General features: G+C 38.5%; 1 protein-coding gene across 2 annotated transcripts in view; it reads left to right on the forward strand.

Annotated features, from left to right (window-relative positions):
- ZFHX4 (zinc finger homeobox 4) overlaps positions 1-23,553 on the forward strand; it is a 154,266-nt gene that overhangs the window by 105,376 nt on the left and 25,337 nt on the right. For both annotated transcript variants that reach the window (XM_075085278.1, XM_075085279.1), the window contains exon 5: positions 22,235-22,351. In XM_075085278.1, the coding sequence (XP_074941379.1) occupies positions 22,235-22,351 (117 nt within the window). The remainder of the gene's footprint in view (positions 1-22,234; positions 22,352-23,553) is intronic.

A 23,553-nucleotide genomic window follows, 5' to 3' on the forward strand; every position in this document is an offset into this window, starting at 1 on the left:
TCAAAGATGAGGATTATAATTGCCTGCTGCCTGCCTGCTTGCCTTATTCAGCAAGCCTATCACCAGTTCATCTGTGAATTAGTGCAGGGCGCTGTTTGCCTTTCACCTGGTTGAGAAGGGTATATATCTAAGTAACAGTCCTATAATTTACATTTAATGCAACCTTTCAATTGACCAAGAGCCCACAACCTAAGCCCCCATCTCACAGCTGAGGACTTTCCCACATTTGTCAAGTCAGTGCCACTCCAGCATCAGCCAGGAGAAATCATCCATTTAAAGCCTGGAGCTGTACATGACAATTTTCCTACCCCTCGTGAGAAATTCAGTTATGGCAGAGGTAGCTTTGTGTGCTACTTGTTTGACTCGCTTTGAGCAGCAGTATCCTATTATACATGTGGATTAAGAAAATATCGTGGGATGCATCTTATAAAATAAAATGGAACATTTTCTCTTTATTACTGACATATATAAGGCAATGCTGATATGTGTTGTAGGTTGTTTTTAGCAGTATGTTGGTGGCTTCTATCCTTGTGATTGTGATTTAATTTCAATGTCTGTGGTCATGTGGTATTCTCTGCTGGAGCCAATCTTTCACAAGCAGCAAGTTCATTTAAATGTAAATGGGGTCCTGTGGATGGAAAAAACTACCTACTTCATGTCTTCAGCGACCCACCCAAGCATTTGGTTTGGCCTTCCATGCATAAATAATAACAAGAAGGTATGCTGTCATTGCCTTGCTTGAAACACCAGAAGTGGTTTGGCACAGCAGAAAACCCAAGCACTAAAAGGAGATTGGTTTGGATAAACTCACAGTTCAGATCCCCATCCTGATTAAACAGTGTAAAAAAAAAAAAAAAAAGGGGGGGGGGGTGGTGTGTGGAACCAGAGAGAGTGAGTTACAGAGTTATTTTGAGGACTTGTGAATTACAGGAACAGATGAAAACCAACTCAGGCTAAGAACATACCATACCTAAAAATACTCTGAAGTAGCAGAAAACTTGTCATTTTGTTAGCTTGAATAGATTTTTGCTCTTAATTGTTTGTAGCAATTTGCAAGAGTGGGATGAGAATGTGGTATAAGTGGTAATATAATTAGCATTAATTTAGCATAAAAATGCAAACCTACATTTTCTAAGTAGTTACCTTCCCTTCCACTAAAACATAGAAATATATTACGTAACTCTAAAGTATGTGTGGCTTTTTTCGGTGTGTTATTAAATATGATAAAATAGAATGCTTTTTCTTTATTACTGATGTATGTAAGGAGGTATGAATGATTGCACGCATTCTTTTTATCAAAATCTTTGTGGCATATATATTTTCACACTGCTAAACTCATGTGTTGTCTTCTCATAGAAATACTCCAGGTGTATTTCAACAGAACTGAAAAACCTCTCTTATAAATTTCCTTTCCCACCAAGGAAAATCATAAACAGCTTTTCATCTGTGTGGATGAATAGATATATTTTCAGAATTATTTCATTAAATGCACACTTTTATTTATCTCATTTATTAAGAATGTTATGTTCTGTTGCAGATGTTTCAGGGCATGACACATGGGCCTGGAATCTCAGTGTATGATACCTTTGGTGAAACTCGCTTATGAAACATCCAAACTTCCAGTTAGTTGTGCTCCGCTCTAGGAACTTAGCAGAATTCTGACTTTGTTCCGGAGCATGTAATGAAGGACTGGTATTTACTGTTTTCAGAGATTTCTCAAGAATATTTGATAAGCTTTTATCTTCTTTTTATAAAGTAGCATTAGTTCAAGATGAGCTAGATTTAAGCAGTACAAGATTTGCTATCCAGGGTAAGAAACAGGATATTAGTGTTTATGTTACTCAGCTATATTAGGTGTAGCTGTGAATCAAATAATTTTATCCTGGTGGCTTCAAAACCTAAAATGTTCATCTGTTGGTCCCTCTTCCTTTATTTCATTGAGCTGGTTAAGTAACAATAACCAAAGCTGTATGTTTAGTTTTCATAAAGATTCCAGTGAAATAAATGCATTATAGATACATAGTGGCTGAGCTAATGCGTTTTTCTGTCTGACATATTATTCACCATTGGGGGATGTACGTGTTGTACTGTTTTTCATTATTCGGTTTCATTCCATACAGACTGATTTCCACAGAACCTCTTAAGTCTTCTAGATATATTTGCTGACAACCCCATATTGTTAGAATTTTTTAATCAAGAAAATTGAGCTCAAATACTGTCATGACAATTCAGAAGTAGAGGTGCTTCCAACCTACTTCTCATATCAGAAATCTTGGCAGCGCACTGATATCTGAAAAGCAATGTTACTAGTTGCAATGTGGACAACATGGGGTTTTTTCTTGTTCAGAATATGTGAAATTATTTTCCCAAGTGATTTTTATTTATCCTGTGATTTGCAAAATGTACAAAATAATTGGAGGAAAAGTCCAACTCCTAATTCAGTAGTCTAAAGGAACAGACTTGAGAAAGCAGTGCAAATGTCAAGCACTTCATGAGGGAGAGCAAACCCTTTGGTGGGTGGTACTAATCTTTTACAACCATTGAAGATTTTTGAAGACACTTTTGCATAAGTGGCATAGCAATTGTGATATGGAAAATAATCTGAAGATCGTTGATAGATTAAGAGCAGATGCTGTATTTTAGGAAAATATGAGGTTTCTTACATAATGATAAGCTATGACAGAGAAAGAGAGTATCTCCACATTGGTTAATTTTAAGGCAAGTTAGAATTAGAAAGCTCTTTGAATAAGGCCTTTAGAAAGGAGGATCTCTTGGTTAATTTATGTTACACTGAATTAAGATTGTTCTTTCAAAACAGCAGTATATAATTTCATGGATATCGTGAAAATTATGAGCATCCTTAATGTAGTCAATTTTTTCAGAAGAATATTTAATGGGGTCCCCTTTTGGAATTGATTGAAAATACACCTAAAAATGGGCAAACAAATAAATATTCAGCCTTTGCTCAAAAAAGATGAAGGGAAAGCCCTTCTCCAGAAAATTGGTCATAGCTTTATTAATACAAATATTTAACTACAAACAACCCAGGCATTTAGTGCCTGATTTTGTAGTTTGTAAGATGGCACCTTCCTGTAACATTTGTATTGCTCCCCAAAGTCTGCAGTGAGATATCTGATTAATGTATCCAAAGGGCAAAAAAAGCCCGATTGTTCACAGGTGCCAAAGAATCTTTTCACAGCCAGCTTGCTAGAAAGGAATGAGATCCACTTTGCTTGCAACCATTTTCAGTTTGGGAAGTATTGCATGTGAAGCTTCTTGAGGTCTAAATATTGAAGCGTAAAGCCATAGATATGGTTGGAATGATAGAATTAATGATGTCTGGCTCAGGTCAGGAGATAGGGGCCAAGTTATAACTGTATCTGTGGTTTCCAAGAGGTAAGCTGGCTCTGGGTTTAAACTGGTGCTTCTGGAAATTGAGAATTAGGTATGGCAGTTTCTCCAAAACCTGACACAAACACAGGCGCTACTGTTTTGCTGTTGCATTTAAGATACATCCCATCTTATTTTTCTAGACCCTACAATAACAAATGGAATTTCTGGTTTTGTTTTCTTGCACTTGTAGGCTTTGATAACTGTTACATATTTTTCTGCTGTCCATGTCCAATTTAATCAATATTACAAGTGCTCCCTTGTGGTAGGCGGAACGGTGGCAATAAAGTGGAATTTCCACAGCTTTTACCCATCGAAATTCTCAGAGGGTAAGATTCTTATAAACTTCAGTTTACTTCCTCTGTAATAGATTTAATAGCTCCATTCAAGAAGAAAGTTTGATGTGCTTTCTCATTTTCAAAATGTAGATAGTAAACCAAGCTTTATTTTCTTTCCAGCTCCTTAAGAACTTTTAACTTTTTAATATTCTTTTTCCATGAGTGTTAACAAATGTACTTGCCTCCAGAATTGCTCTGTTGTCCCAGTGTGACTCTACACTTGAAAATGGGGAGTTAACCGAGGTAAATTTCAGACATTCCCAAGATTTTTGAAACTGGTGTAATTTAGGTCAGCTTAAGGCTGTTTGGAATATCTTATTCTACACACAGGAATTGCTAATGTCCACTTTGAATGAACCAGCTACATTGGCTCTGTGCCACTGGGCATCCTTTTCATTTTAAGGCTTTCCTCCCAGCCATTTAAACCATCTTTTATGCATCTGTGTGCTGCTGAAGCAATGAAAAACAACCTTATCAAAACCTAAGATCTGGTCTTTGGTCCCGGAGTTCATTATAATAGTTTAGAACTTGTGTTGTGTGCTTCTTGTTATTTTGGTGTCCTCTATTACAAAGAATTACTGTATTGTCTTCTTTCTTGTACAATGCATCATTTGGGCTCAGCAGTCACTAGCAGAGTTCTACTTCATTCTTCATGACTGATTATTTGTCTTATTAAATTCTCCCCTAACAAAGAAAAGCCTTGAAACACCGGACTCGAAGGAGATAGACGAGTGTTCACACTTCTAAGAAGACATACCACCAGTTCTAGCCTTTATTTATATTATATTACTGTTTCTGTTGCTATTATGCTTTTTCAGTGAGAAATAAACAAACAGTAGGAGGAATATTAAATAAGGGGTTTAGGCAAATTAGGTTAGATGAAGAAATGATAAAAAAAGATTCAATACAATTCAAATGAAACAGCAGGGTTCTAAATGATACTGTACATCTATAAAACTGTGTATGTTGCTTCACTGTTACTTGGAAGGCCAACTGTTTTCATTTTATGTACCATAAAATTATTGTAACTGCATTTCTGCTTAAGCAAGGGTGGGGACACTTTAAAAAGGAACAGGCTGTGTACTGTTTTCTTAATCATAGGAGCCCTAGAATAATTATCAAACAGTATTTTCCACAGAGTTGATCTATAATTCATCTGAGGAGGAAAACATCTTTCCAATAAAAGATTTTTTTGTCCTCAATTTTTCAAGGGTTTCTTTTTATTATTGTCATTAACCCAATTACCAAATTTCACAACTTCTTCATTTCTCAACTACTTTTTTCATATGCTTGTAGCTGGAGGGAAAAAACATAGGTGGAGACATTCAGTAAAAAGGTTTTTACAAGGGTTACAGTTTTTCTAAGTTACAGCCAAGAGAATTTAATTGGGGGAAGGTTTTTGGAGGGTGGCTTGTATTTTTTGACAGTTTGTAATATTTTTGACTCCATAACTCAACAGTCATGAGACTGCATTAAAATTCCTGAGATTTATAAAGCAGTCAAATTTGAATTATCTGTGAATAGATTACCTGGGCTGTGGCTTGACCAGAGCCCATCTGCTGGCCACACCACTGGCTGCTGCCCATTGCTGCAGCATACATGACAGAAAATAAATATTGCTCCTACCAGGCCTGCTCTGCTTGCTGAGATTTAATGCTGTTCCTTCATTCCATAGATAGCTATTTATAAGTGAAAGTAAGTGAATTACTTCAAAAGTGAACCTACTAAAAGTGTTCTCTTAGTGTAGTTTACATATGGTTTTGCTTTATTTAAGTAACCCCACCCGTATAGTACCCTGGATAATTGAGAGTTGATTATGACACATTTGGGGTTAAGCTTTAGGCTTCCTTTTTGCTTAAGCCTTTGGAAATGGTGGTGGAGTTTTTTTGACTGTTTCTTCTTCTTTTTCTCCTTCTTCTTCTGTTTTCCCACAACTATGACATTATTTTATTCTGCTTTGTTTTCCAGTGAAATCTGACTTTCTTGCATAACTCCATAAGCTGAGATTGTATAGCATCCGTCATGAGACTTTCAATAAAAGTCCCAAAAGCTGACCACTCTTCATACATTTCTGCAAAAAGACGTGCCTTCCATGTTAACAGCAGTAATGCACATCTATAACTTAGCTCGCAGAAGTACCCCCTCTGACTTTGATGGTTACAGACTAAGCAGCAGGTCTCGGCTTCCAGTTGTGGGCCATTCTTTGACCATGAGTGAATGAATGACAAAAGTAGGACTGAAAACAGTTTTCTGTGAAAACTCTTCTATTTTGAATGAAGGAATACATGAAATAAGCCTTCATTAGAGTTTGATCAGCAACTGCTTCTGGAAGCAATTCATTGAAAGCTGCTGAAACTGCATGCTGTCTTTGAAGTATTTAGCAATTTTATTTTCACCTTTGATTTTTTTTTTTTCTGTTAGAAACTAGGGGTTGAGTTCAAACTTAGTTATGCTGAATTTATAGCAGTCTCAAGTGATCTTTCTTATATGATTTTCAACGACTAACTTGCAAAGAAGACCTAGTTGAGTCAGATTCTATTTTCAGCTTGTTTCTCTTAAAGGTATCGTAACTGATTTTTCAGAAAGACCTGAAATACATTCCAGGCCCCCAAATGGAGCTTCAGACCAGTCCTGTTTCTGTTTTATTTGGAAAGGCAGCATGTATGGGTGTGTCATAGCTCATAAAATGCTGTTGGAATAGTATTTTCATTCTATTTTAAAAAATTACTTAAAATGACTTACTTAGATAAAGGTAAAAATTATTTTTGTTACACAGATACCTAAATTTTCTTATCCCAGAGATGCAAAATAGTTTTGTTTAATCACATGACTGATGAGATAGAAGTGTTCAGCTTATTTCTTTTTTTCATGTTGAACTACCCTAGTTAAGAGCAAGTTAAAAGTTGCATACTTCTCCTGATTCCCTGTATTCCCAGTTTCTGTTGACATCAACTTGTCAGTTGATTCTTCTTTGTGTATGTATATATATGAACAACCAAAAATATTTTAACTCTTTTATGAAGTTCAACTTTTTATCGACTTTGGAGGTGGTATGCAAACCTAGCATGCTCTACTTGATCCATAGGTCTTGGAAGTGGAACAAGCATGCAATCAATTTGACCTTAGGTATCATGTCAGGCCGACATCCTCTGAAGATACAGCAACATGTGTATGGGCCCTCTTAGCCATCAGCTAAAACATGACATTTGTCACTCTGACAAATTCTATTCTGCACATGATGGAATGACTGAGGAATGTCACCTCATTGTCATATGCAGTCCAAAATAGATTCTAACTCAGAAAAGCCTTGGTTGAAGAGTCTCTTCCTATTTCCTCATCATTTGAGAATATAACCCGTATGTTTATCTGTGCTGATGCTGGCATTGAGTATGTCAAGTATGCCGGGCTAACCAGATGTGGGAGCTTTCACAAAGCATCTGGATGAATAAAAATGACAGGCTGATGACAAATGCCTGCCCAAATAGTGTTCATATGAAACTGATAATGCCCCATTCTGTCTCCACAACCCATCCTGAGGAGAAAGCCCGGTTCCCCAACCTGTGCTTGTAGGACAGAGGCTGTTACAAATACAACAGACAAACAAAATCTTGAACCTAGTTTCTATGGTGAGTTGACCCAGAGCACTGGTTCTTAACCAGAGAATACATTTTAAAATGTTTCATGAGTGGCAAGCAAATAAATATGTTGTAGATACAGGAAAGAAAGAGGATCTCTGCCCAAGCTTTTTTTGGGTACTAAATGGAGTATATCTTGAAAAAGGGATGTTTAGACAAAAAAGTGTGGTGTTTGCTGTAATTGCTTCATCTTGCGTCCTCACACAGTTTTCTGAAATGCTTGTCCTGTCTTTCATGTGTGCTCCTCAGAAAAGTCCCTAGACCAGCAATTCTGACTGACTGGACAGATCAGCAACATAAGGGTGGCTAACTAGGACTGTGCCTAAAACCCTAAAAACCTGGTTAATTTTCACAGAAATAATTTTTAAAATAATTCATAGAAGATTTAAAAAAATATATAAATGAGGCTCTTTTACCCATATTTTAGAAATAAGTTAACTAAAAATAGAAGCCTTTAAAGATGCATGAACTCTACAGTAAGCAGCAGAATTTATTTTATTTTTTTAATGAAGGAACCTAAATTAATCTTGCTGTTATAATAAGCAACTGCATAGTCTTTTTTCCCCTGATTTTGGAAGTTATTTGCTTACTTTACATCATGTTCCACTTTTCAAGTGAAATACTACTATAAATGAGTGGCTATTATAATCCCCAGACCTCAAAGCCCAGCACACATGGTTTTGTGAACACATGATTTGAAATGAGTGGAACTTTCTCAATGTATTTGTAGGTTAGTGTGTATGGAGGATATATGTTTTATGAGGACTATAAAATCTGCTTAAAGGCCAGGTGTTGACCATCTATTTTGCATTGGTAAAAATCATCTGTGCCTAATGTATTGGGTTTTGCTAATTTCTCTGAGACTATGTAGATTCTTGAAACTTCTCAGCTTTTAGTCAATGGGTGCTGAGATAACACTAAGCACTTCTGGAAATCAAATATTGTGAGTTCACTTAAGCCCATTCTTCCTGCAGTACGACCTGAAGATTTGCACTTTTGTGAAAACCCTTACGGAAGCAAAGCCAATCCATGCCAGTACTTTGCAAAGTCCATTTTATTTTTCACTCCTCAGCTTAGTGACAACCGTGGAGCTAATCTATACTGAGGTGATCAAAACATCTTGTTTCAAAAAGAAAACAATTGTCATAAATGTAGCACGTCTTCCCAACTGTAATTGTGTCTCATCTTGTCTCTTCCTGTCAGAAGGGAAGCTACACTATTTTTTGTAATTACAACATGTATGAATTGACTAGTATATGTCTGAAAGCACTGTTTGCAAACTCAAATAAAATTATTAAATTTCATCAATATTAGCACAAACATCTGCTTGTGTATAGAATAAAAAGAAGACACTCTACACTCACTGTGATACTTATGAACTACAGTTACTGGGCTATTCCTAAATTCCTAACTCTTATTCCTAAGCCCTATTCCTAAATTAGCTAAGCCTGGATCTAATATGGTAAAGTGAATCAGTAAAATGTTACCCTTCTGTATGAGGTCTTATTTACACTGCCCCTGTGAACTTCAACCTGATTTGTGCATTTTCTTACAGTCTACTCTTAAGCATTTTATGGCTTTATATGTTACATATAATATTCAGATAACAACATCTGTAAATATATACTGCTTGTTGATCTTATATGCCTGAACAAGAAAAAGGGGAGGTTAATATATTGATATAGTAGAGCAGGTCTGCTTCTGCCTCTCAAAGAACCACTTCCATAATCAAGGACTAATATACGTTGGTGCTACTTTAATTCAGCACCATGTGTATATGCATGAATTTACATGGTCACATAGCATTCCTCCCTTGCCTTTCTGTGTTTATGGAGTGGAGCTGCATGGGGATATGGATGAACCGGTGCTGTGCAGGCATGGCAGAAACTGTCTTTAGAGCCTTGCTGTGTTTGCTGAAAAATTCAGAAAGTGAGTAGTGAAGGAGGCGGTGGAGACCAGGAAGAGAAATAATGGGGTATGTTTAAGACAACCGAAGAACTTGCTTCCATATCTGTCTCTGCTGGAGAGATCCTATTTTTTTATCCTAAGCAGGTCACCTTACTCAGACTTTTCATAGGAGTTCACTGACTGTGTGGCCTTCATTTTCTGAGTGCTTGATTTGAGGCTGTACTATAGTGTTAAATAAGTGCTGAACACACAGAGCTGCAAATGAAAGCAATCAGTGCTGTGCTTTGAGCATATAAAGTGCTATATATTGCTATGTACTTGGAAAAAATTGGGTCCCATTTGTATCAAACTGGGTTCTCTAAGTTAGTAGATCTTTTTTAACCTCAATTTCTCTATACCTCCCCTTTCTGAAATTGCAGAATTGCCTGCTCATCTTTTAGGACATAATAAAGATAAATCTATTAATGTTTGTGTAGCAATAAAAAGTCAATAATGAAATGAATAATTTGGCTTTCAGAATGGGTTGAAGGGATGTAGTAAATAAAACGTGGCCATATGTTAAATAGTGAGAAGAAAACAAAATGTTCAATAGTTTTTCACTAAATAAGTATCAATAATCTTGTGCAGTGCATAGGGCAAGAGGCTTTGCCATGAGGTAGAGCTTGATCAGGAAATTAAAGATTGTGTCACAAAGGAAGTGTCTTGATGTACTTTTTAAGATTAGATTAGATTAGAGTATTTTACTTCTGTGATATTATTAATGGGTCTAAAACATGGGGGGAGAGGGGGTTGCATCTATAATCCCATAGTTATTTTTCAAAGACTTAAAGTGGAAAATAAAGTTACAGTGTAGCACTATACTGACAGTCATATGAAACATCAGTGGTTTTGGATTTACTACACAAAACCCTTTTGCTAGAGCTAATGAATCAACTGAGAGTAGCAGAAGGTTTTTGTCCTCACTTTAGACAAGCACTGGTGAAGGGTAACGCAGTAAGCCAGAAGAATTATAAAACTGAAAAATCAGGGATTAATTTTGGACTGTGGGGGACACTATGTTTTACTCACATTAATTGCTAATCACTTTGCCTAGTAATCACTATCTTCACTTATCATTTTCTCTTCACATCTATCCTCCCACTCTTTTTATACATAATTTTTCCCATCCCACCAGTGATCTCTATTTTTCTTGCCTACTTCTGCTGCTCATTCTTCAGACATCCCTTCTATATTTCTAGTCAGCTCCCAGCTCCCTTCCCTATCATCCATCCATGCTTCCATCCCTGCTGACTGCAAGCTTTAATATTCCTGCACAAGCCTCTCAGTATGTCTCAATGTCTTTGCCTCATTTGCTTAGTAGATTCCAGAGGTCTGCAGTTTTGGCCCCAGCCAGCTCTATCTCCTGAAGTCCAGTTGGGTGCTAAAACTTGGCACACTGCTGATTCTAGTCCTAGTCTCCTACCTTCTACTTATTTTTCATTTGATCCTAATTGCCACCTCAGTTTCTCCTCCTTTCCCTACCTCCTGGTCTTTCATGTTCTTTTCTTTGGACCATATTCTGCTTACCTCTCCCCAGTTTTTCCTCTAACCCCTGAAATCTCGCTTCCACGCTTCTTTTGCTCCTGCCAACCTACTAGCACAGAGCGAATGCGCTGCTCCTGCTCTTCTATAGCAATCAGTTTCCAGTACACTGTACAATGACAGACAGGAGCAAAATAATAATAATAATAATAATAATAATAATAATAATAATAATAATAATAATAATAATAATAATAAGGGAAAGTTCAGTTTCAGCAGAGTAAGGATGCTACGGTTGCAGTCTGGTTGTACAGGGGAGCTGCCAGGAGATTTTGTATTTTAGAAGGCCTATTTAAGCAGCAGTTCCTCTGTGAGGTTGGTATGCGCATTGTTTAGTACACATAGGAGCTGGGTGAAGAGGTTTGTGAAGGCTCTGTGGGATGTGACTGAATATGCACTTTGGTGGGCTCTCAGCACTGTGGGAAGTGTGAGTGTGTTCAGTGATTATGGATTCCTAGGAGAATTTCAGCTCTTCAGTACAAGTGGCTTTTCTGAGCATAGGTAAGTAGAATTTTTCAAAGCTATATTGCTTGGCTGAATTTAGGCAGTTTTATCCAACGTGGCACATGCCAGACACGATTCTGTCTGCCAAATTTTGGGTTCCAGTTTAAAATCACTGGAACAGTAAAGTTTTCCAAAACATATCTATGCATATAAAAATCTATTTGTCCTAATTCTATTCTTAGAAGTAGCTGAATCATTTTTACTGTAATTTTTTAAAAAATACATATGATATCTGACCTGCAGCAGAGATTCAGCACAGCCGATTTCAGTCCAAGCAGTTAAAAGTTTACTGAAGTTATAAGCAAATGAAAAGACAGATGTATGGTGGGAAGTCTGCATTAAGCTTACAAATGTATGGCCTCATCAACTTGCCTGAAGTCATTAAGAGCAAATTTTAAGTTCAGATCTTGTTCAGAAGATTTCCCTGAAATATTTTCAGTGCTATCAACAGAACTACCTCACAAGACATTTCAGGGTCTCAGCTAAATTGGCACTGTAGATTTGTGCTCATTAGGCAGTTGTGAGCAGGTATCCTATAGGCAAGGGATGTCCTTTGCTTCCACAGAGATAGAATTATATTGCTGACAATGAAAATTAATGTAAGGATTTGTTATTTAAAGTATGTATGGGAGAAAGACCACTCAAATTAGACAGTCATGTAGCAAAGGTAAAAGTAGTACAGTATACTGAAGAGTGGGAATTAAAAAAAACTTAAATGAAGGAAAGAGGAACTGAGAGATGTAGGAAAACATCTAGTATGTCGCACTGGTTTAGTAAAAAGAAAAACGGATACAAATAAATCCACCCATCCCATTCTGTTGCTGTGATACAAGAAGCTTTACAACAAGACTGGGTGACCTGAAATGCTTGACTTGGCACTGGGAGAACCCCTAGACATAACAGACATTTTTGAATTCAGAGAGTCGTGGTTTAACCCCAGCTGGCAGCTAAGCCCCACACAGCCACTCGATCACTCCCCCCCAGTGGGATGGGGGAGAGAATCAAAAGAATGAAAGTGAGGAAACTTGTCGGTTGAGATGAAGTTTAATACGAAAAGCAAAAGCCGCACATGCAAGGAAAGCAAAAGAAGGAATTCATTCACTACTTCCCATCAACAGGCAGGTGTTCAGCCATCTCCAGGAAAGCAGGGCTCCATCACGTATGATGGTTACTTGGGAAGACAGAACGCCATAACTCTGAATGTCCCCCCGTTTCCTCCTTCTTCCCCCAGCTTTATATGCTGAGCATGACATCATTCATCTGCTGGAGGGCAGGAAGGCCCTACAGAGGGACCTGGACAGGCTGGATCATTGGGCTGGAGCCAACGGTATGAGATTCAACAAGGCCAAGTGTTGGGTCCTGCACTTTGATCACAGCAACGCCATGCAACACTACAGGCTTGGGGAGGAGTGGCTGGAGAGATGCCTGGAGGAAAAGGACCTGGGGGTGTTGGCTGACAGCCGGCTGAACATGAGCCAGCAGTGTGCTCAGGCCGCCAAGAAGGCCAACAGCATCCTGGCTTGTATCAGGAATAGTGTGGCCAGCAGGAGCAGGGAGGTGATCGTGCCCCTGTACTCGGCGCTGGTGAGGCCACACCTTGAGTACTGTGTTCAGTTTTGGGCCCCTCACTACAAGAAAGACATCGAGGTGATGGAGTGTGTCCAGAGAAGGGCAACAAAGCTGGTGAAGGGTCTAGAGAACAAGTCTTATGAGGAACGGCTGAGGGAACTGGGGTTGTTTAGTCTGGAGAAGAGGAGGCTGAGGGGAGACCTTCTTGCTCTCTACAACTACCTGAAAGGAGGTTGTAGCGAGGCAGGGGACAGTCTCTTCTCCCAAGTAACAAGCGATAGGACAAGAGAAAATGGCCTCAAGCTGCGCCAGGGGAAGTTTAGGTTGGATATTAGGTAAAACTTCTTCACCGAAAGGGTTGTCAAACATTGGAACAGGCTGCCGAGGGAGGTGGTTGAGTCTCCATCCCTGGAGGTATTTAAAAGAAGGGTAGACATGGTGCTTGAGGATATGGTTTAGTGGTGGACTTGGCAGTGATAGGTTAGCGGTTGGACTCAATGATCTTAAGGGTCTTTTCCAACATTAACAATTCTATGATTCTATGATTTTATACGGTATGGAATATCCCTTTGGTCAGTTGGGGTCAGCTGTCCCAGCCGTGTCCCCTCCCAACTCCTTGTGCACCCCCAGCCCGCTCAGTGGTGGGGTGGGGTGAGAAGCAGAAAAGGCCCTGATTGTTCAGCAGTGACTAAAACATCTCTGTGTTATTAACATTGTTTTCAGCACAAATCCAAAACATAACCCCATACTATTATGAAAAAAATTAACTTTATCCCAACCAAAAGCAGCACATAGAAAAATCTGTGTATGCAGTCTACTTTATTTCAGTATTTATGAGTCACCCATTATTGTGCTAAGAACCAACTGATATCACTCATGCCATGCAAATGGCAAGTGACTCCAACCAACTTGGTAGTGGACTTGGGTTTCAAGCCTCTAAGTAATCAGTAGGATAGCAAAATTCCTGACCTCAAACAATGCAGCAAGAAAAGGCTAGCTTTATATACTGAAGCACAGCACTGAAATTGGAAGGATCAGAAAAAACTTCTTTCCTGTGAGGGTGCTAGAGCAGTGGAACAGGCTGCCCAGGGAGGCTGTGGAGTCTCCTTCCCTGGAGACATTCAAAACCCACCTGGATGCGTTCCTGTGCCCCCTGCTCTGGGTGTCCCTGCTCAAGCAGGGGGGTTGGACAAGATGATCTCCAGAGGTCCCTTCCAATCCCTACCATTCTGAGATTCTGTGACTCTGTGGTCCTGCAGGCTATTGTGGGTGAAAAGGACAGAGATGTTATGGCTGTGAATCCCAAATACAATAATATGAGTCAGGATCATTCCACAAAACTGCGTAATACTTAAGTAATGACAAAAAAGTTTGTTCTCTAAATTTTCCGGATTGGGACTGGCAGGGGCAAGGGAAGACAGTAAGAGAAGGGCATCAGAGACAGCAGGGAGGCAGGAATGTACTACTCTCTTTTACTACTTTTGCCAGTTTTGATGAGCAAACTTTTATCCTTTTCTTCTGCCTCAATAACAGAGTTTGACCATGTTTCAGTATACTATATTTTGTATAGTACAGCCACAGCTGAGCCAGGAAACAGTTTTTACAGGAGATTTTTGGAGGAATTTTTGGGGGAAGTCTTGGTGAAGATTCTTACACATCACTCAACCATTGTGATCTGGGCTAGAGGGGGAGCTAAAAGCATCTGTGTTGTCTTTCCAAAAAAACAAAGACCACATCAGGTATGCATATGTTAAAGAAGCCAAACTTTTGAACTCTTAAGGTTTAAGAAATATTTGCAACAAATAAGTTTGTAAAATATCCATGGACTGCTATATATGCTATAGAATATTTGTCAGGTAATTGTGGAAAACAAACAAACAAACAAAATACCCCAAAGCAAATAATCCTGTAAAGGTTATTTTTTAGAAATTCAGAAAGTGTTTATGTTCAAGGAAACTTTTATTCACTGTAAATAGATCACCTACTTCTGCCTGTGACACTTAACATCAAGAAAGGGGAATATTTAAACTGGAGGGCTGTAGTTAGCAACATGACAAGACATAGTACAAGAGTTTATTCAGGTCAGAAAAGAATATCCTTAAAAGTGGAAATAAAGCCAAAGTGATGTTAATAAAACTGAACACGGAGGTTGGCTAAGAGGAGCAAATACGTGAAGGTACCTAGAAAAGCTAAACAGGAATTGTTAAAGTATCACAGAAATAGAAAGCCTGCAGAAGAGTCATTAGGTCTGCTGGACCACCAGAGGATAAAGAGTCAATCCAAAATGATCAGGAGATGGCAAAGAAAATAAATTCTTTTACTCTAGTATTCTCGAAAGACAAAGGAGAAATACACGCACTAACAGAATTCTTTACAGATAATTTCAGACCCATAGTGGTAGTGAGCCAAAAAGAGGTGAAAAAATCAGGAAGAAAGTCTGGAAGGTAAATGAGAAGGATTTTACAGTGTATTTCAGAGGAAAACCCCAAAACTGAGTTACCAATAAAATATGTCACTTAAATGACATTTTGACTGAGGTGTTAATTAACATTGTGGACTTCTTCGTAAATACACTCTAAAGGATTATTCTGGAAACTATGAATGGGAAAGCCAATCTCACCACTTACATGATGTATTGGAAACTCAGCTCAAGTAGGGGGTAGGAAAAAATGCAAGAAATCAGGGACAGTAGAAGTGTTTGTGTATGAAAAAACATTGAACACACAGACTGAACAACAACACAGAAGAGTAAAACAAGGCTTAACAAGAGGTATAAGAAAAAAGTGAATGATACTTTGAAGATCCAGTATTTTTCTTTTTTTCCCGCAGACTTGAAATGAGCACCCAGTAAGCTGGTGAAGGTCATGAGGAGACTCTTATTGACTTTCTGAGCTTTGGGTCAGGCTCTTAGGCTTAGGTTCACCCACCTAACTTCCAGCATTTAGCTCCAGTGCCAAGGTGAAAATTCTCCAATCCAGACACTAAACTTCACTTTAAAAACCCTCTGTAATCAGGGAGGAATTAGGCAATTCAGCCCGCGTAAAGTCTGAGTTGTGCCCTGAAGTTACCTTTCTCTCCCTCCATAGGGAGGAAGCATAGAGCAGTGCCTGAAATTTGGCAGGATGTATCCAGCATGTTGAATAAGAATTAACAATGAGGTTTAATTTTCCTTTCTAAATAACCTTGATGGAAATGTATTAGTCTTCAAATCAGACAATGTTAGTGCTCTTCATGCCTTATGCTGATGGGGGAAACAGAAGTTTCTATGAACTGTAATGGCAGCCAAAAGAAAAGTACTGATCAGTTGGAAAAGTTAGACTACTCTGAATATAGATTCATGCTTCTATGCCTTTCTAGAGATGGCCAAGTAAGAAAAATATCCCTTTTTGCATAATAAATGATTAACTGTACATCTCCAATCACATCTGGAAAACATTGCTGAATTTCATTCTGAATAGCTGACATTCCCTGTTATGGTTTTGTCAGCATATGCTTCTTTTGCCTCTTGCAAAATATTTGATAAAATATTAATGTAGAAATAAAACAACAAAAATACAAAAACAGATTTTCCAATTTTCTGATAAATCAGTATGGCTCAGCATAAGCTTACCAACATTTTTTTCCACATTTTACAGCATTATCAGAGTAAAACACACTTCTTCTCCTGATTTATTCTTAGGCCATGGGAGGGAGACTAGAAAGCAGTCAGTCCAAGCCAGCAATGAGAGAAAGGGAGAGCTTGCTCAGCAGCCGGGCTGGAAAGGACACCCCACCCCTCTAAACTTCTGGGGAGAACATTCCTTTTCCTTCTCCAGCAGCTGGAAGTGGACTGCAGTTAAAGAAAAGAAAAAAAAAAGTAGAAAAACTAGATTAGGAAATAATAAAGTGTTAGGCAGGTTAGCTGGTGATAATTAATCTTTTCTACCTTCAGAAGCTAAGAAGCAAAAAGAAGTAGGGTAGATGAGAGCTGCCTCTCTCCGGCAGCCAGAGGAGTGAGGCTGAGCGTGGCAAGTGGGGAATACTGGCTGCTGGGCGGGGTGGATGGATAAAGTGGGTGTGATTTGTGACACTCCTTGGGAAGGAGCCACCACAGCATGCTCTGTTCAGCCAGCTTTGCAGTTGGCCTCCTCTGACACAGTAATACATTTCAACCAGAAGAAAATAAGCATTAGACTGCTATAAAAATTCAAATGATGCACCACAAAACAAAATGGTACAATTTGATGCTAACTGCTGGTTAGCAATTTCTGGTCAATATGATGATCATCACTTAATTATAGGCTTGTTTGCGGGAAGTTCAGCCTTCTAACAGCTATGGTTTTAAATATAACACAGTGATTAGAAACAGTTATTAACGGGTTGGTGCCGTTATTCCCCTTGAGTCCCTAAATAAGAAATTACAAATCCTGTTTGAAGATGAAATATGACCACTAGAGGATGCAGTCAAGATCCTCAATGAGCAAGGCATCCTGTTCCTCACTCATCCTCTGCAAGACCAGCCAGAAAATAGAAAAATAGTTTCTGGAATATTTGGGTGAATAAATGGCAATCCAGAAGTCAGGGAGAATTTATCAGCTAAGTAGTGTAACTAGGACAACCCAGAAATAAATCCACAAGCCCTGCTTTTAGTTAATATTTTCTTCTCTTGTATACTCTCTGGGCTTTTCTTTTTTTCTTTTGTTAGTTGCTCCTCTTTTCCCTCCATTATCTGTTGACTGTTCATCCCTCAAATCCACCCTTCCATTATCCTTTACTAGTATTTACCTTCTCATCCTGAGAGTTAATCTTAATAAGCCATTCACTCTATCAGTTGAACCTGGGATACACCTGCACTGAACACTTATGGGTACATTTCATACAGCTTTTTATCAAACATATTGAATAACAAACCCCAATTATTTTTTAAAATCTCTCTCTCATTTCATATTTATTTACTTACTACTTCACTCTATTGATTTATTCTTTCCCCATCCATCCGGCCCACAGCCACAAACACTTGCTTAATCTTGCTTTCTCTCTCATAACCACAATTACTCACCCACAACTAGTAGATCATCCTTATTTAGGAAATTACTTGCAATTTGGAGAGGGCAAAAGGGATACCAACAACAACAAAAATCCAGAACCAAAACAGGAACTACTGACTGTTGGTTGATACATCAGTGATGTAAAAAAACCCAAACCAACCAAAATCAGCCCTTGAAAATAATATGTGTCTTAAATAGACTTGAAGGCAGACTCCCAATGCTGCTTATCAGTAGGGAAACTTCTCCGGTAAAACAGAGGGAAAGGTGATTGATATGCCTCCATGATTATCACAATGCATTTAAATTAGAGGAGAGAAGGTTGCTTCAACTTGGACATGTCTTGCTTTAACTGTTCAGTATTTTATTTCAAAAAATAGTATTTGTTTCCCTATACCTTCCTTTGGCCATGCTGGATGCAGTAGTTCCTTTATTTGCATCTCAGTAAATCAGGCTTTTCTAATCTGTGTATGATATTCATCTAATTTTGCTACTGGTATCTGCTATTCAATTTTGGCTGAGGCCTGGATTTTGCGATTGAAATCATCACAAATACTGACTTCATTGGGCTGGGGAAGGTCATAAGGGCCTTCCTTCATAATATCGATATAGAATTGGGGCCCGAGAGTGTAGATTAACATATTGAAGTGTATGACGTAGAATATATAATATAAAATATCAGCTGATTAACATTACCTCTGAAGCTTAACTTTTCCATTTTCCCTTATTTTACAGTTTAAGCATAGACTGCTAACCTTATTTTTGTGTTTAATTCTAAGTCAGTTGTGAGGAAAAAGTTTGATAATGGCTAAACTCAAGAGATCCAACATCAAAAGAAATTTTCAACATTTGGACAAAATAAAACCAGGTGTGAATAAAATATCGTATTGCAATAGTAAGTGTTATTAAAGCCATTAAAGTACATTTGAATCCGGTGTTCTATTCATTTTCAAAGCTGACATTTGTAAATGTATATAGGCAGGGCTCTTGCAAATTTAAAACAGAACATCAGGACTTGTTCTGGAATCTGTAGCACCATCATACTGTATTTTGTAGATACATAATAATTTATAATTTTCTGTCTTTGAGCAGCAGCCATCACATTTTTATAACCAAATAGTATCCTTGTTGGTTAGCATAATAAGTAAGAACAAAAATGTTACTAAAAAGAGATGTTTGTAGCATCTTGGTGTACATATGCAGTGTCTTTGATAGCACACTTTGTTACATACCCTCAATATCTGTTCTAAGGAACGGTCTTAAGGATTTTTCTTGTAAATTTGCTAGCTGCTTTTAAGTTAGAGCTGTTGCATTTCCATCTTGTCCCTTTGATAAATGTCATGACAGTGTGAATCTTAGCCTTTCTGTAATTTTGAAGGAAAATAGGAGAAGTTGTATTATCATCTCTGTCTATGAAATTTATTTCTGAAGCGAATGCCATACATATTTCTGAAATGAATGCCAAATGTATTTTCTAGAAGTGAGTGCCATTGAAAGCCAAGGCAGGCAATTTATACCGTGCATAATAATGATATTAATTTTTATGGTGTGTATAAGTTACATTTTGATTAGTTTTTTGCATGATTAAAAATTTGCAAAGCCTTTATGGCCCCCAGGAGCCTACCTGTAATAAACAGCTCTCACCTTCCAAACCATAAACCAGGTCTGCAGCACTCGAACATTAGAGCTAATTGCCTTGCTACATCAAAGGGAGCACCACAAGACTGAGGAAAATCACAGAAGGGGGGGTGGGGAGCGGGGGGCAGTTTCACCTCTAAAGGTTATGTGTTTGTGGCTTGGGGGAGCCCTGTAAAGTTATGGCCTCAGAACTGCTGTTTGCGATTAAGTTGATGGGGAAAGTCTATCCCGCAATCTCTCCCTGCTGCTGACACAGAGTCTTTGTTCACATTCAGATTTCTCAAACTGTTGCCAGGGTCAGGCTGAGGTCAGACACCACGATGATGTATAGGAGAACATGTCTGGGAATTTCTCTCACACTTAAAACACATACCAGAAAAACAGGAGAGCACCCTGCAAAAATTGTCTGATGAGACCCAGATGATACCGTAGCTTTTCTTTTAGTACCTTCATAATTTTCTTTCTCTTTGCCTGACACACACACAATGTTTTATTAATGTGTGCCACGATAGCCCTCACAATTTTATGTCCCCTCAAGATAAGGACACTCAGTAGTAGCACTTTGACACTTCATTTTCCAGCCCAGGGGGATTGGGCCAGTAAATCTAGTAAAAGAAGCAACGCGTCCGTTCCCAAGGATGAGTCGAAAAGGGATTGCCATCGGCTCCGTGAGGCCACGGGGCCTGACACTGGATACGAGCCTCATGTGCGCGCGCTCGGCATTAACACAGCCCGAGCCAGGCATGATCACAGGCTCGCAGCATCCCGAACTGCGCTCCCCCGCCACCCTGACAAACACAGCCCTGCTTCCAGCTGTGACAGGGATGCCTACCATGTTTGATTAGCTATCATCATGGGAGGGGGCGGGGGACCGCAGGGGGCAGAGCGCTGAAACAGCACGAGGGGGGTTTCCATTCTGATGGAAATTTTTTTTTTATATGCAATTATTTTTAAAAGAGGGGACCATCTTTCTCCCTGTATTGTTCCAAAAAGTGGACACGCATGCTTAGTCCTAACCCATTGTATTCTGATGTCAATGCAAAACACATTGATCTGTGGTTGAGTTTCTTTTTTTTTTTTTTTTTTTTTTTCGGTTCAGTTTCCAAAATTGCAGCTGTGTTTTTCTCTTCCAATTTACAAAAGGTTTTGCAGAGAGTTGAGAATCGGATAGGTTCGCCACATCGATCTGAGGGTTGTTTGCCTAGGCATACAGTTTCAGTGTATGGCTGGCAAGTAAGGCACTAAGCAGCAATTTTTTTGTGCTCAGCTGCTACATATGACAGAGGATATTTCATTCGGCTGTCAGAATGTTATTAATAAAACATGGGGTGCGAAGAGGGCCACTATTTCCCCTTTCAATCACTATAGCATTTACAATGAAAATTTTATGCAGTGTGTAATTTTCAGTTAATGCTTGACACTTAAAATGTCGGTAGCTGCGTTTTGTATGGTTCCTGAAGGGTTAATTGTATCATGTTCCCTGCATAAAAGCTCTGCTTATCAAAAGTGAATAGAAGAGTGTATGCAAATGTGTGTCTGTGACCTTTTGCCTTTCCAGGGTTAATTTATATGGTCATTAAAGATTTTATGAAATTGAGCAGCCTGGTGCTTCGAATCCCATTTTACCTTCACCTCCTAATTTATATAATTCCTACCTGAACTGGGAAATATGATTTTTTTTTTTTTTTTTTTCTGTGCTGCAATGAAAACAGCATGCTGTGCTGTAGGGAGTTGCAAGTCTGGTTATCTGGCATTACTCAGATTGCTAAAAATTCATTAAAATGTGACATCAGCACAGTGAGAGACAAATGATCACAGGATGAAAAGGAACAGTGGGCCTTTCACGGATTAGTGCTACACAGCCCCAGCATAGAAGCTAACTGCATAAACAGATTAATCCACCAGTAGCAGCATAGCTAAGATTTACCGAATAATTAAATGGGCTTGAGTTACTGTGAAGATTTCCATGTAATCTAGCTGGTGTGAACACGTAAGTGAGGTGTGGGTAATGCTGCTTCCTCAGAAGCCATAGACCAAGTTGCATCATTTATCCTGAATGGCTCCCCCTGGAGACAAAATTTGAGACTTCTCCCGCAAAGCCAGAGGTTTATATTTAATACAGTACCTAATACCTAATACTTACTTACTGCAATTAGCGGGATACTGCTGCACTAATAGGATTTATATTTGAATCCCTTCCCCCCCCCTTTTTTTTCTTTTCTTTTTTTTTTTTTTTTTTTTTTTTTTTGGCTCCAAGATGCATTTTTACATGTGCTGGCTTTTGTTCCACCCCGTGTGGTGTGTGTGTGCGCGCGCGTGTGTGTATGTATTTTAACACAAATCATTTCTAGTCAAAGAATATGAAATGACAGGCTTTAAACCTGTCACACTGGGGGAAAGCAGGTACCCTGATAAAGACACGGTCAGAATTTCTGGATAGATTTTGAAATACTGCAAATTATTTGCAATTAATGTCCAACCTCTTTAAAGTGCTGCTCCTTCCCTATTCCCTTTCTCCCCCCCACCCCTCTTTCCCCTATTTTGCCATCTTTTTTTTGTGCTGTTCCTATTACAGGACATATTTTTTAAATGCCGTTAAATGGTCATTGAGTTTCTTTTCTAAGATCTTTTCTGTGCTTATCCACAGAAGAACAAGGTGAAGATACAGAAGGGTCTGCTAAAAGTACATCAGTGGCTGTTGCTGATGATAAAGACTCAAGTGAGAGAGACAATAGTGAAGGCAAAAAATCTTGTAAAGACTCTGGTAAGATGCTAGAATTTTGTCTTCCCCCTTTTTTAACTTATGAAATGATATTTCATTTTAAACTGTCTGGACATTCCCACTACTATTCATTGCATGTGCATTTTGCATGTGATTTCTATCAGTAGCCTCCCATTGACCTATTTTTAATCATAACCATCTGACAGGATAGATGCGGATAAGTTGAAGAATATTACAGGACGACCAGTGAGATTATTTTTTAATCAAATCAGTTTGTGTGCTTGTAATTTTTTAAGCGCCTTTCATTAATCTTAGCTGTACTTGTGATTCCTCTGATGGCATATTAATTTTTCATAAGCATAGGATTAGGTACCACTTGAATTTTTTCTTCAATCAGGTTTTGCCCCCCTTTTAACCCAAAGAATGTGGGGTTTTTTGTTATTATTATTTTTTGCTCTTGCTCTCTGATCAGTTGCTCCCAAGAATCTGGCCTCTTCCTGGGCATTTATTTGAGGCATTTTGAAAAAAATACACAAAATCCAGTGAAAAAGTTTACAGATGATTCAGCCTAAGAAAGAGGAAATATCATTGAAAACGGATTATGGTTTGGGTAATTTTGATCTCCTGGAATAGACAAAGCCCAGTAATGAAAGCTACTGTCTTTGAAAACAAAACCCCTATGTCATGACATTTACTTGTGCACAAACAAACCCAGGGCCAGCATCTGGTGTAGATACCCAAGGCTTTTTCTGTGTTTAATTTGGCAAATATGTGACTTCATCCATGCTTTTTATGTATGAGATGGAAATCTATGGTCACAATGAATATTACATTGGCTACTTTTGCCTCACGCTATACCTAGTTACATTATGTTGGATTCACTGAAGCAGAAGAAGTGCTGAAACAGGTTGAAGCCTATTAGTTTCAGGTAGTCATATATCTTTTCCTTGTATGCCAATGACAGCAGCATACAAAGGACGTTGTATTCTCCATAAAGACATATAGTTGTAGAGAAAATATCATTTTACATATGAGTTTCCTTACACGCAAATTCTCCCATACTGTAATTCTCTCTTTACATATTAAACACTTTTGGATTTATTTAAAAAAATATTACAGATGTCCCTTTCTGTGCCGAATCAATTCAGAAGACTGACTTAAAGAATAAAGCTTCCTTTAAGTTTGCTTGTTGACGTGCTAAAGCCAGTACCCATCACAGTTTAGAACCTCTGCTTCTCTTCAAT

This window comes from Phalacrocorax aristotelis, chromosome 2 (assembly GCF_949628215.1).
Source record: "Phalacrocorax aristotelis chromosome 2, bGulAri2.1, whole genome shotgun sequence".
Taxonomy (NCBI): Eukaryota; Metazoa; Chordata; class Aves; order Suliformes; family Phalacrocoracidae; genus Phalacrocorax; species Phalacrocorax aristotelis.